At 39.2% G+C, this 14,326-nt stretch overlaps 1 protein-coding gene across 5 annotated transcripts in view; it reads left to right on the top strand.

The window, feature by feature from the left end:
* Positions 1–14,326, top strand: part of LOC110965491 (neuronal growth regulator 1-like) — a 667,889-nt gene that overhangs the window by 530,921 nt on the left and 122,642 nt on the right. For all 5 annotated transcript variants that reach the window (XM_051947044.1, XM_051947042.1, XM_051947041.1 and 2 more), the window contains exon 6: positions 1,665–1,813. In XM_051947044.1, coding sequence (XP_051803004.1) covers positions 1,665–1,813 — 149 coding nt within the window. The remainder of the gene's footprint in view (positions 1–1,664; positions 1,814–14,326) is intronic.

Raw genomic sequence — 14,326 nt, 5'->3', positions numbered from 1 at the left:
CGAGATCATCAGATAACATTAGAGGATGCCGTCGTGGGAGGAGGAACAACAGATTTGTGGATATTTACAGGACATAAGGTCACACATAGAGCGTCTGCCAAAGCAGAGATCACAGGAGGAGCAGCGAGGCCAAGATAGAAACATGTCTTCTCTCTGGGAGCTTTTAGGGAGTCTGATGCCAAAGAGGAAACTGTAGAGATGAAAACAAACAGCCGCAGTAATCCCACCATCAGGACGCAGAGCATATGCCTTTAACGGAACGGGTTTTAATCTCTACAGGCTGCTAAAGATCATCACGGCCACAGAAGTAAACAGTCAAACATTTGTTGGTTTGTCAGCACAGATGCCAGCCACAACTGGAACAGGATTTATGGAAAACCACCTGCAGCAGAACGATGAGCAGCATGTCAAGTGGCATCCAGCTGCTTCACCTCCAGGTCACACCTCACTCAAATCGGTCCTCCAGAGCGGCAGACCAAGGAGTAAATAGATCCGCTCGAGAGGCGCTGAAGTACCGAACAATCTGAAGATCCAACGACAAACAATTGTGTTACCAGGATTCAAGCTTTGTGTGGAGCAACAAGATGAGTTCTGAGACAATAAACTGCATCCTGAGGCATGATCCTGGTTTGAAATCTACCTATTTTCTCACATGGCATCGCAGTAAAGACGTCTAGTTGGAAATCTGCTCGTATCGTCTATAAAAGCCACCATCGGTTCATTCTGGAGGCTTCCAGAAAGACGCTTCCTGCTCCTCGTTTAAAGTTGAGTTCTTTTAAATCAACCGTAGTTCCAGATTCAGCAGCTCATTTCTCAAATCAAATGTTCTCAGAAACACAAGTAGAAGATTCCAAACCAGCCGTCATCTTTGTCCGAATTTAAATCCAAAACTAGTGACGCTCTTGTCCAATCAGGTGCAGCCAGTGTCAGGGGCGGAGCTTCTATCAATCATCTGTAGAAAAAAGTCCCTTAAAAAAATAATCAAAAAATAAAAGTCCATGGAAAATCTGCAGCAAAGTGGCCAGAAGAAAATGTTTAAAACAGTAGAATAATTTAAAGGTAAAAAAAAATGTGAAAATAAGAGAAAAAGCCTTAAATTTACTGCTCATTTAAATACAACAAAGCTGTGATGTTCCTATCATGTGTTATAAAAGAACAAATAACTATAAATGAAAATAATAAAATATTTAAAAATATCTCAAATAAAAATACAGGTTATTCATGTGGACATTATTTGCAATTTAGGCTTGTGTAATTTTTTTAAGATGTATGTAAATTATTATTATAACTTTATTCTGTTATTTTACTAAATATTATCTGTAATTTAACAAAAAAACTGATAAAATCTGCATGACTCCTGAAGAAAAAATATTTTAAAAATACCAGTTAGAAAGCTGAAATTTTTGTGGTTCTGTTTTCTTTCATAGTTTGGTTTGGTTTAGAAACAGTCAGTCAGGTTTAGGACTAATTTCATGTTTTTGGTTAAAATCACTCCATCTGTGAAGCTTCGCTTTTTTAGGGGTTACCATGGTGACAAGTTCCCATCTGATGTCTGATTGGTTCCTGAAATGAGTATAAATGGATATTGATGTGATAAAACCATAATCTGTTTCTCTCAGAACATAAAAGATAATCAGTAAAGACTCGGTTTGTTGTGTTTTCAGGATTATCAAAGGTCAGGGCATCGAGATCAAGAACCTCAACACCAGATCCGTCCTCACCATGACCAACATGACGGAGGACCGCTACGGGAACTACACATGCGTCGCCTCCAACAAGCTAGGGACGGCTAACGCCAGCGTGCCTCTCATCCGTAAGTGTTCTCCTGCTGCTGCTGGCTCTACGTGGAGGTTCTGGGTGTGGTTGAGGCGCATGTGGCCTCACATTCTGCTGCAGGACTTCCTGTTGGAAGGCTAGAAGCTAAAGCTAGGAGCTGAAGTATTGCCGGATGAGGCGGCTTCTGGGTTCCCGTTCATCGGTCTCTTGGATGGGTGGTGTTCTGAGTGCGTGGGCGGATGTGTTTAAGGTCTGCATGTTGTAAAAAATCACCACATGGAGGAGAAGTTTAGCTCTGAGGGGAAACAGAATGACAAAGGAGGCAGGTCGGTCATGCTAAGCTAAATGCTAAATGCTGAGCTGTGACTCAGACCGGGTCATGGTTTCCAGAGCTGTAAGGAATCAGTCTGAGTTCCAGATAATCAGAGGCCTCGATGACGCTCTGCATAATTATCTCCTGTTTTTAGTGGAGTGTTAAACGAAGGTGGTTCTGAATCAGCAGAAGGTTTTTCAGCAGATCAGTTTAATAATCTGGAGTTAATTCACTCATCACACACCGACGTCTGAAGGCCTCTACAGACCAAACATACCAGCAGTGACAGGATGGTGGTGATGTCTTTGGTCTTTGTTCTAAACCGGTGGTCCTACTGAGAGACGGGTTCAAGGACGGCCGTTGTCATGGAGACCAAAGACAAGCTGCTCTAAACTCTGGGTGATCGTCTCTCAGTGTGATGCTGCTGGACCTACAACACCTAACTCACCACCTCATTAGCATAAATTAAACGACTTTATGCTAATGAGCTCCGGATGTTAGCGAGGACAGTCCTGATAGCAGCTCACGGTGCAGCCATCCCATAATAGACCACTTGAGAAGACAGGGAAAGGGCTGGAGTTTATAAAAGTCTTGAAATGCTGAATATAATGACTATAACGTAGTTTGCAGTACTCAGATGAAAAATGCAGACAAATAGAAATGAAGCAAACATTTTGTTGTTGAACTTCATGTTTGTGGATAGTTAATCTGCTCTGTTCCTCCAAATGAATAAATATCCATCATTCAGTCTCAAACAACATTTATCTGAACTGAAAACTTTGATTATTGGGTCAAATACTGATGTTTGACAAAAATGTGATGAATTAATCACAAAACCTCTAATTGATTAAATAACACCACAAATGGAAAATAAACTTTATTGAAGCAGAAATATGTGCAGATATGTTAAATGAACTGTTTTCATTTCATAAATTGATTATTAAGACGAGCAGAAGACGTTTCACACCGAAAAATACTTAATTTTTCTTTTAAATATGAAAAATATTAAAAAATAAAATATATTAGAAAATAATAAATGAGAAAATATTAAAAATATTAAATATAATAAAACATAAGTGGGCATTATTTGCAGTTCAGGCCTGTTCTTATTTAGCTTTGGATTTTTTAAGAGAGTTTGTAAATTATTAGACCTTTATTCTGTTATTTTATTTATATTGTCTGTAATTCCAAATGACAGGAAACATCTGTAAAACTACCATTTTTAATATATATCTCAATAAAAAATGTTCATAAATGTTCTTTATAGCATCAGTAAAAAATCTTTGACTCTGTTTTTGGCTGATTTAATTACAGTAAAAATGGAGCACATTTACAAAGAATAACTTAGCATTGATCAAAAAACAGGCTTTAAATGTGGACGTTTTTTTAGACTGGAGATAATTTTTTCTTCCTTTATTCTATTTATTGTACTTTAAAGTGGATCAGTTTATTCCTACAGGAACCAACCAGGAGCTTTCTCTGCTGGTTTATTTCATTCTCGTGTTTTTATGTAAAGTTGTTTTTTTTCTGGACTCCTCTGCATCGGTATTAAATCAGGATGGACCAGGAGGTGTTTTTGGTCCAGATGATCCGACCTCACGATGGAGACTCTGACTCTGGAGGTTTATTCTCCTCCAGACCACAGCAAACCGTCAGAACCACTGCCATTGTGTGGAATAAATGGAGACAGAAACACAAAGCTGGAGCCAGAACCTCTCAGAAAGCGTCCATAGTGACGGAGATAACGATAATGGAGCCGCCATTCATAAAGCCGTCGAACAAAAGGCCTGAAATGGTGCAAGAACGCGGAGAGGAGAGTCAAATAATTTGTATTTTAAAAAAAGTCTCCAAACAAGAGTGGATTATTTAATAGAAAGTCAATCAGTTCCTCCTCCATGACCTCCTCAGAACCAGCTGAAGTTCTGCCTTCAGACTGGGGATATTTCCAGTTTCATAGAGTTGGGTTCAGATTTATCACTTTAATGGACTTTTTCCATCATTTCTGAGCTTCAGAACTTCATCAGTCCAGCAGATAGAACCATGACATCACAAAATCACCCAAAAAAGAGCCACAAGCACACTGAAAGCTTCCAATACGCCAACAAAAACTCCACTGAAAATCACCACAAAAAGTACCAAAATTACTACAAAACAGGGGAAATTGAGACAAAATTCAAATGTGGCACAAAAAACTTGCAAAATTACTTCAAAAAGAGCCAAAATTACCAGTGTTATGATTTGTGATGTTTCAGTAATTTTGGTACTTTTTGTGGTGATTTGGCATGTTTTCCTCCTATAATTTCTGATTTGGCATGTTTTCCTCCTATAATTTCTGATTTGGCATGTTTTCCTGGCATATTTGAATTTTTCAGGGCATTTTATGTCTTTTTGTGGTGATTTTGTGATGTCATGGTTCTACCTGCTGGACTGATGAAGTTCTGAAAAAGTCCATTAAAAAGTGATAAATCTGGCCCCTCCTCTATGGAACTCTGGAAATATTTCTTTTATTATTTAGCATTTATTTAACCAGGTTAGTCCCACTGAGATCAGAGATCTCCTTTACAAGGGAGACCTGGCCAAGAGGGCAGCAGCATGGTCACATTAAAAACAGTAAACAGCAGATAAAATTAACATTAAAACTTGCACACAGACCAAGTAGACTGTCAGGATTTCACCAGAACTTTAACCTCATTCAGTGGAACAAGGGCTTGAAGTTTAAGCTCAGATTGTAATTTATTCCAAGCATCAGACACAGAAAACCTAAATGCTTTCTGGTCCAGCTCAGATCTTACTTTGGGGACGACAAACTGCAGAGTATCCATAGATGAGAGATTGTGACTTCTGTAAATAAATACATACCAATGACACATTCCAGTCTGAAGGTAGAACTCTGATCATTGATAAAGTTACTGGAGATGAAGAACCAGATGTTCTGAGGAGGTTCTGGAGGGAACTCCTGTCAGGTTTAGTTGACTTTAAATTGAAGGACGGAACACAGTGGCGGTACATTTGTTCTGTTTTCTGACTGAAGCCTCCAGCAGCTGATGAACTGGGATGGATCCTTTCTGTATTCCAGAACTAACGGTTGATTTAAGCATCTTTATTGGTCATTATGAATGGAATTATCCAGTTATGTCTGGTTTGTAACTCAAAGCCCTGAAGCTCGGAGCCACTGGAGTTCCACCCAGCAGACGATCCGATGCTTCATTAATGAGGGTTTCCAGGTCCTGCTTGCATCAGAATATTTTAATATTTCCACAAAAGAAGTCCTGCATAATTAATATCCAGAGTGGTTTGAAGATTTAAAATCTCGATGGGAAGCAGATTTCAACCACAAGAACAAGACTCTTCCTCCGTCTACATTCAGTAGTGTTCAACATTCTGGGGTCTGGTAGAAACGTCCTGATTATTGAAAGATAGCATTAAATAAGTGATAAATCCAGTGTAGACATAGTTAATGTGGTAAATGACTATTCTAGCTGTAAACGTCTGATTTTTAATGGAATATCTCCATAGGGGTACAGAGGAACATTTCCAGCAACCATCACTCCTGTGTTCTAATGCTACTAATTATAGAGCAACTTTATCATAGAGCAACTTTATTATAGAGTAACTTTATCAGAGCAACTTTATCATATAGCAACTTTATTATAGAGCAACTTTATCATAGAGCAACTTTATCATACAGCAACTTTATTATAGAGCAACTTTATCATAGAGCAACTTTATCATAGAGCAACTTTATTATAGAGCAACTTTATCATATAGTAACTTTATCATAGAGCAACTTTATTATAGAGCAACTTTATCAGAGCAACTTTATCATATAGCAACTTTATTATAGAGCAACTTTATCATATAGCAACTTTATCATAGAGCAACTTTATCATAGAGCAACTTTATTATAGAGCAACTTTATCATAGAGCAACTTTATCATAGAGCAACTTTATTATAGAGCAACTTTATCATATAGCAACTTTATCATAGAGCAACTTTATTATAGAGCAACTTTATCAGAGCAACTTTATCATAGAGCAACTTTATTATAGAGCAACTTTATCATATAGCAACTTTATCATAGAGCAACTTTATCATAGAGCAACTTTATTATAGAGGAACTTTATCATATAGCAACTTTATCATAGAGCAACTTTATCATAGAGCAACTTTATTATAGAGGAACTTTATCATATAGCAACTTTATCATAGAGCAACTTTCTCATAGAGCAACTTTATTATAGAGGAACTTTATCATAGAGCAACTTTATCATAGAGAAACTTTATTGTAGAGCAACTTTTGAGCGGTCGTGACGTCCACTACTTCCCGGCTGATGTGTGATTTTCCGACAGCAGATGTTGTCCACCTCTGTTGCTGCCAAACAGGAACAAACCGCAGCCAGCAGAAGGACAGCAGAGGGCTGGACGGGAACATGTCTGTCAGAGTTTCAGTGAAAAATATTCCATTTAATGTATTCAGTGATGAAATATGAACAGGTGAGTTAAATTATTCAGCGGTTTGCACTGCTCTCTGTGATGAGAACGTTGTCCCTAGCAGGCCGGAGCATCGAGAACAAAAAGATATTTCTGTAGAGTTGGCAGTCGTCACAGAGCTGTTTGTGTATTCACAAAGAACATCAAAGCCTCGGCTCAGATTCTCTAACGGAGGATCTTAATGTGACACCAGCGATCCTCAAAGGAACGAGAAACCTCAGAATAGAAGCTGCTCAACCCAACTCTCCCTCGTTGTCTTCCATCACTTCATCTGCTCTGTCTATCCACTCTCATCTCATTCTCTTTATTCCTCTTTTGTCTATCCTCCTTCTTCTTCTCTCTCTTCCTCTTTTGTTGTTCTTCTTCTCTTTATTCCTCTTTTGTTGTCATTCATATTCTCCTTATTCCTCTTTTGTCATTCTTCTCGTTCTTCCTCTTTTGTTGTTTTTCTCTTTGTTCCTCTTTTGTTTCTCCTTCTCATTCTTGTCTTTATTCCTTTTTGTTTTTCTGCTTCTTCTCTTTATTCCTCTTTTTCTCTCCTTTTTCTTATCCTTCCTCTTTTGTTGTTCTTCTCGTTCTTACTCTTTTGTTGTTCTTGTCTTTATTCCTCTTTTGTCTCTCCTTATTCTTCTTTTCTTTATTCCTCTTTTGTCTCTTATTCTTCTCCTCCTTCTTCCTCTTTTGTCTCTTATTCTTCTCTTTCTTCCTCTTTTGTTGTTCTTCTTCTCTTTCTGCCTCTTTTGTTGTTCTTCTCTTTATTCCTCTTTTGTCTCTCCTTTTTCTTCTTTTCTTTCTTCTTCTCTCCAGATCTCCGCTAATGGAATAGAGGCCATTCCTGTTGTTGTTCTTAATGAGAAATGGCAGCGGTCGCCTCGCCGCCACGTTGACGTAAACAACAGAAACCCGGAGGTTAGATTTCAGCGGCGGTGACTTTGGATTGCTATTTTAGAGGCAGTCGATAGCTATTGATGAGCGCGATGCGGAGGGGGACGGGGGCATGCATATTTGATAAAGCCTCGTATACTGAGGTGAATTTTAAGCAGCAACACCATGTGGGAGGTTTGTGATGAAAGAACGTTTATGTGCAGGAAGAGCTGAGGTTGTAGTGTCATCAGTGATGATCGAGTCGGGGTTATTCATGCAGAAAACAACTTCTAGAAGCAAAAATAGTGGTTCAGAAGAGGAAATTTGAAGCTAAAAACTCTATATTTAGGGTTCAGTTTCATTTTTCTGAACTATGATGGTCCTTATCTTTCAGAAAAATTATTTTTGTCTTTTTGTGTGGTTTTATTTACTTTTAGCACATTTTAGTTCACTCAGATGTGTTTATTGCTAATGCTAAGCTACGTCAGCTAGCTGTGACTGCTCTATTGGAGATCTGCTTTTCAGCAGAATGAACATGAATTATTGGTATTTATGCATGTTTTTAATGTTGCCTTTATCCCAAAACAGCCACTGGTCAAAACAAATACACAATTTGAAGCTAAATACTCAGCTTTTAGGGTTCAGTTTCATTTTTCTGAGCTCTAATGGTCCTTATCTTTCAGAAAAGTAAACTATTTTAGTCCTTTATGTGGTTTAATTTCCTGTTTGCATGTTTTACTTCACTCAGTTGTGTTTCCTTGCTAATGCTAAGCTACATCAGCTAGCTGTGGCTGCTCCGTTGGAGATCTCTTGGTTTTCAGTAAAATGAACATGAATTATTGGTATTTATGTATGTTTGTCAGGTTATCTTTATCCCAAAAGAGCTCTTGAAACAGCCACCAGTGGAAGCAAAGAAACAACACAAAGTGAAATACTCAGAATGAAGAGTTTAGTTTCACTATTCTGACGTTTCATATTGTTCAGCACAGTAAATTACAATGGTATTTTTGTGTATTTTTATTTACTTTTAGCACATGTTTCCTTGCTAATGTTAAGCTACGTCAGCTAGCTGTGGCTGCTCCGTTGGAGATCTCCTGGCTGTCAGTAGAATGAAGATGATTTATTGGTGTTTATTCATGTTTGTCAGGTTATCTTTATCCCAAAAGGCTTCATGAAACAGCCACCAAGCAAAACAAATGCACAATATGAAGCTAAATACTCAACTTTAAGGGTTCAGTTTCATTTTTCTCAAGTTCAATGGTCCTTATTTTTCAGAGACGTAAACTATTTTTAGACCTTTTGTGTGGTTTTAATCACATTTTAGTTCAGTCCATTGCGTTTCCTTGCTAATGCTAAGCTACGTTAGCTAGCTGGGGCTGCTCCATTGTGGATCTCTTCGTGTTTACTTTCTGTTGAGCTTGAGCTGTCGGCAGTCTTGGCTCCTCCATGTCTGTAGGTTTATCCTCTTTGCCAAACACTTCTGGAAACAGCCACCGGCCAAACAAAGAGCGCTATAAGGCCAAACCCTCGATGGTTTCAGGACTCTCTTGTCAGGATTGTGGAGTTAAAAGGTCCTCATCCTTCTGCAGCGTAAATCCTTTTTGTCTTAACCTCACTGAGAGCTTTGTGATTATCTCTGAGATGAACTGAGACTCTGAGAAGTAAACACCTTCTGGAAGACTCTGGTTTCTGTTTCACATCTGACAGGGATGGAAACACTCATTTGCATTCTGGCTTTGTGCTGCTGCTTCTGACTCATTTCTGTCTTTCTGAAAAGAGCTGGATGCTCATGTCCTCGCTGTCTGCTGCTGTGCTGCTGTTGTCAGACCATTCTGGGTGTTTTAGCCATTAGCAGCGACTGTGATCTGTTTTAGCGAAGCAGCACTTTAATCTGCTGTAGTGAAACACAAACTGGGTTCTTTGGAGCAGAAAGAAGCAACCAGACTCTCTGTCACTTCCTGCTGGAGGCTTCAGTGTTCAGGTGTGAGCGTGCACGTCTTTATGAATAGCCGTGTCAACAGTGAATAATAATAAAGCTCTTGTGACGATTGTCGGCACTTCTAACGCTTGTTAAGTTACAAAGGTGTAATGAAGCGAGCTGGATAATCGGTGTGAGCGCAGCGCAGAAAGCCTGACAAATAACCTTTTGTTCTTCGATATGTTTCCAGGCGGAATATTTGCATTTCATTGATTACAGCTTAGCCAGACGTAGTTTTCACTGTAATTCATAGTCAGCCAGTTAGTTTCAATCATGAGATGCAGAATCTTTTTTCCACATCGCTCTCCGGATCAAATCGAAACCTCAAAGAGTGCAGAACAGAAAAGCAATCACAGCTCATGAGGTATCAGCTTTGCGAGAAAATTACAGCATAATTGTTTTTTTGTCAGTTTGTATTATCAGCCTTCCAGAATCAAAGCACTGAAGCTGGAAGAAAACCTGCCGAGTTGCAGGCTCAATCGATGCACTTGTTGCTTTCAGACGTCATGTTCTGACTGTTGATGTTTTTCTGAGTAAATCAACGAAATTGCGAGTGACATTATTTGAGAGAACATTGGCTGCTAATAAAAACCAACGAGCTGAACTGACACAGTCTGAGCTGCTTATTTTAGACCAGTTGATTAAAGAGTAAACAGTTAATCAGGCTGTGGTTAAGGGTTGTTCTGTTTGACGGTCAGGGTGAACTGCTGCTTCTATGACTGTTAGCTTGCTTTAAATCACTCTTTTCTTTTGTGAAAGGAGGCTACGTCAGCTAGCTGTGGCTGCTCCTTTTAAGGCTATTATTTGCTTGAATTTCATTGCTCTACTGTTGCTTTCAGTACTTGATGAGCATGAATTATTGGCATTCTGCATGTCTGTAAGTGATGTCGTGCTGCTGGATGCTCAATTTGCCATCATTCAACCGTCTGTGTATTCATTTGCATTTGTTTTGTTCCAATAAATTACAGCATGCTGTGCTCCAGAGTGCGACACGCCACCAGAAATCTGCCAGCAGGAGCCAATATTTAACTGGAGAGAGATCAACATTACATCACATTTCACTCAGACTAACACGCTTTTGGTCAAACAATAAGTTACTGAGCGGAGACTAGAAGCTTCTCTGTGCACAGCTGCTTCCTGTTTATGGAACATCTGCAAATCAAAGGTTTAGAGAACAGTAGTAAACTCTAGTGTCTATTAATGCATGGGATGCATTCAGGAACTTTGTGAAAGTGTAGCGTCTTCTAATGCATCTTTGACATTATTATAGCGTCTACCGATGCCTCTGCGAGGTTTAGGGAACACTGGGAAGTCTTAGCATCTATCAGTCGTGTGCATGTGAGGCATTCAGGGAACCTTTCTTCTTCTTGCATTTTTCATTTGATAGCTGCAGTGGAGACAGACAGGAAAGGAGACAGAGGAGAGTGGAGGAAGACATGCAGCAAAGGGCTGTGAGTGGGAATCGAACCCGGGCCGCTGCTTCAGGAAACGACTGTACATGGGAACCCGTTTAACCCGTTGAGCTATCTTAATATCTACCAGGAGGCGAAAGTGTAGCGTCTTCTAATGCATCGAAGAGGTTTAGGGAGCATCAGGAAATCATAGCTTCTATTAATGCTTCTGAGATGTTTAGGGAGCACCGATAAGTTCTTGCATGTAACAGTCATGTTCATGTGAGGCATTACAGGGAATCTTGACAGCATGTAGCATCCACCAATGCTACTGAGATGTTTAAGGTAACATCAGTAAATTTTATTGTCGACTGATGCATCTAAGACGTTGAGGGTAACATCGATAAGTTCTTCCAGGAATCTGCATTTGAGGCATTTCAGGGAAAATCTCTAAACTGCAGCATCAGCAAACAACCTGAGCGAGAACTTCCTCTTCCAAACTGAACCACTCAGAACCACAAGTTATTCTCAACCTGTCAGAAACACTGAGATACGATAAAACAACCGACGTTATGCGTTTTATTGTAAAGGCTGTGGCCGGGAACGTGTTTTTACTATCAGAGCACTGAGGTTGTGAATGGAAACGCTGATAAAAGCGTTGGACAGGTGAGTGGCAGCAGCAGTGAGGAGTCACTTAACATGATAATAATAGAGTCACAGAAGAGCTGCTTTTGACTAGATCAACTCCCAGATCAACCTGATGAAGAAAGAGCAGGTTAGAAAGTGTTTATCTGCACCTTTATTCCAGTTTAGAGTCATTCACAGAATGTTAAGAATCAGAAATCATGTACAGGACCTGACAGCAAAAGTTAGAGGATTATTCACAGAGGAAGCTTTTATCTGCCACCAGTACACAACAGCAATCTGGAACAATAACAAACCAATCCGCTTTTTGCATCTCACAGCTGGGGTCAGAGCTCAGGTCAGCCATGATAAGGCTCCCATGGACCAGATGGAGGTCAGGGTCAAAAGGTGCAGTCCAAAGTTTTCTGAACTATGATCTGGTGCAAACAAAAGAAGAAGCTCCGCCCCCTGAGCAGCTAAAAGCTTCTGTTTCTCTGCTCCGAGTGGAATCCATATCTGAACTTATCCTTATTTCAGTCAGGTCTAAAGGAGGAGAGAAGGCCTCGCATAAAAGCTCCAATGCATCAAGATGCTTTTAGTATCTGGCTGTCTTCATTTGAGCGTAATCAATACCATCGAGTTGTTCCTCAGATTAAAAGGACATCCATGCATTTAACTGCAAAATTCCGCTGCATCTCAGCAGTTCGGCTCATTATAGTTCTGTGTTTCCCTTTTTTTAGAACTGTGAGAAATCATTTAAGGTAAAGTTGCTAACATGCTAACAGGCAGAAGCTAATGTATATGTCCAGAGCAAATTTATCACTCATTTAGAGACACGTTTGCGTCCACTCAGTTAATATAATGAATTTAACATAATGTTCACTTCCTGTTAGCTGCATTTTTGGTCTCCACCTCCTGACGGAAATATTTAGCTGCTGGAAGCTTCACTGTGTTGGTTAGCTTGTTGCTAACTGTGTTTATCTGCTGTTTGGTGCTGCACAGGTGGAATACAGTGGTTGTTTTAGAATTTTTTCTTAAAGAACAGAATAAAAATGACACTATTAGCACAGTAGCAGTGAACTTAAATGCTAAAATTACAACTGGAGATCCAATCAATGAGATGAAACTCAACATAAAGCTTCCTGAAGCTGAGATAAGCTGCAGATTTATGTGATTTTAGAATTTTTAAAATATTTAAAACTGTCCAATATAGAAGAAAGCACAATAAAATACTCATGATGAAATACATTTATTCTGATGCATAAAGAGGAACTAATTTTGTGGCCACATGGAAGCAGCAGGAACAAACATTGACAGATCATTGCCATTTAAGGTAGAGCATGTTGCAATAATTTTGAGGGTTTTTTTTAATCACTATTCAGATTCACAGAGAGTTTCAAACCGAAAAACCTTTTCCTCCAGATCTAACTTTGTTTCCTAAACGTTGCAGCAAACATTGATCGACTAATTGTCTTTGCTGTTTTAAGTGGACTACAAAAGTATTAACCAAAAAGGCAAAAGAAGAAGGTCATGCATGTCAGTAAATGTATGGTAGATTAAGCTCTTGTACTGTTTAATCCTGTAGAGATGACAGCGCATGTAAAAACAGAGAGCATTGTGGGGGTTTAGGTGGTAAAGGGCACCATGACAGAGACTAATGTGGAGGTTAAAGACAAACCAGAATCTTCTAGAACAATGTTCCTGTTTCCTGTCTATGTAGATAATAAAGAGACAGAGACTCCAACCACAGCTGGCATGTTTTAAATAATGAGTCCTGACTGTAACACACTTTAAGTTTTTGTCTTGTACTGTTTATTACTGTAGCGACCAGAGGAGGCGGTCAAACAGAGAGCATGATGGGGGATTGGCTAGCAGTGGGCACCATGACAAAGACTTCTGAGGAGGTTGATGGATTCCAGTCTGATCGAGTCTGCTCCGAAAGTGTTTGTATAATCAATCAGCTGCCTAAAAGTCGAGCCTGAGCTTAAAAAGAGCTGCATGTGGTGAAATAAGCACTGTGCTGACTTTTAAATGATTGATCACGCTGCTGAGTCTCAGTTTAGAAAGCTCTTCCTGTAGGAGCTCATTCCTCTGACATCAGGGTGAATGGATGGTTGGTTCAGGTGAAGCTTGTCGGCTGATTGGCAACAGCTAATTTCAGTTTGTGTTTCATGGATCATTCATCGCTGGTCGTAGAAACATCCAGTCGTTTTAATTCAGGAGTATTGGAGGATATTATAACTTATCAGAGTGGCTCTGACAGCCGAGTCATTCTAACGGCGTTACTTCCTGCTTCATGTGATTATTGGGTGAGATTAGTTTGACAAACGTAGCGCTAAAACAAAAACCTGTTCAGTCAATCTAAGAGTGTAAATGACACCATCTTTACCGTTCATGAAGTTTTAACAACAAAAAATAAGTTTAAAAAACACATTTCAGGCAAACCAACATAAATGAGACAAAGAAAACCTAGAAAATGGTGCAATGATTTCATCCTCCTCTTCATGTATAGATTCATCTTTCTTCCTCTTTTTATAGTTACTTTTGTCTGGGTTAGTTAAGAACAAAAAGGCATTTTTAGCTGCTTAAATTCATAAAATATGTCCAAATACTCTGCATAAATTCAACACGGTGAGGTATTACTTTCCTTTATTTTCCACCATTTACCTACCAAAACCACACAAATGACACACAAAACTACAAAAACTAAACAGAACACGACACAAATCATAGAAAAAAATGAAAAAAAGACACAACTTAAGACCAGACAACACAAGACGACAGCGTTTGTACAGTCCATGGAAGTTTCTGCAGCTTTTTTACTGAACCACAGAATATTTCCAGAAGCATCACTTCAGGGTGCGTTTGTCACACTCTGTTCTGGCACA

This window comes from Acanthochromis polyacanthus, chromosome 4, assembly GCF_021347895.1.
Source record: "Acanthochromis polyacanthus isolate Apoly-LR-REF ecotype Palm Island chromosome 4, KAUST_Apoly_ChrSc, whole genome shotgun sequence".
NCBI classification, from domain to species: domain Eukaryota; kingdom Metazoa; phylum Chordata; class Actinopteri; family Pomacentridae; genus Acanthochromis; species Acanthochromis polyacanthus.
This window is presented reverse-complemented; position numbering and strand designations above follow the sequence as displayed.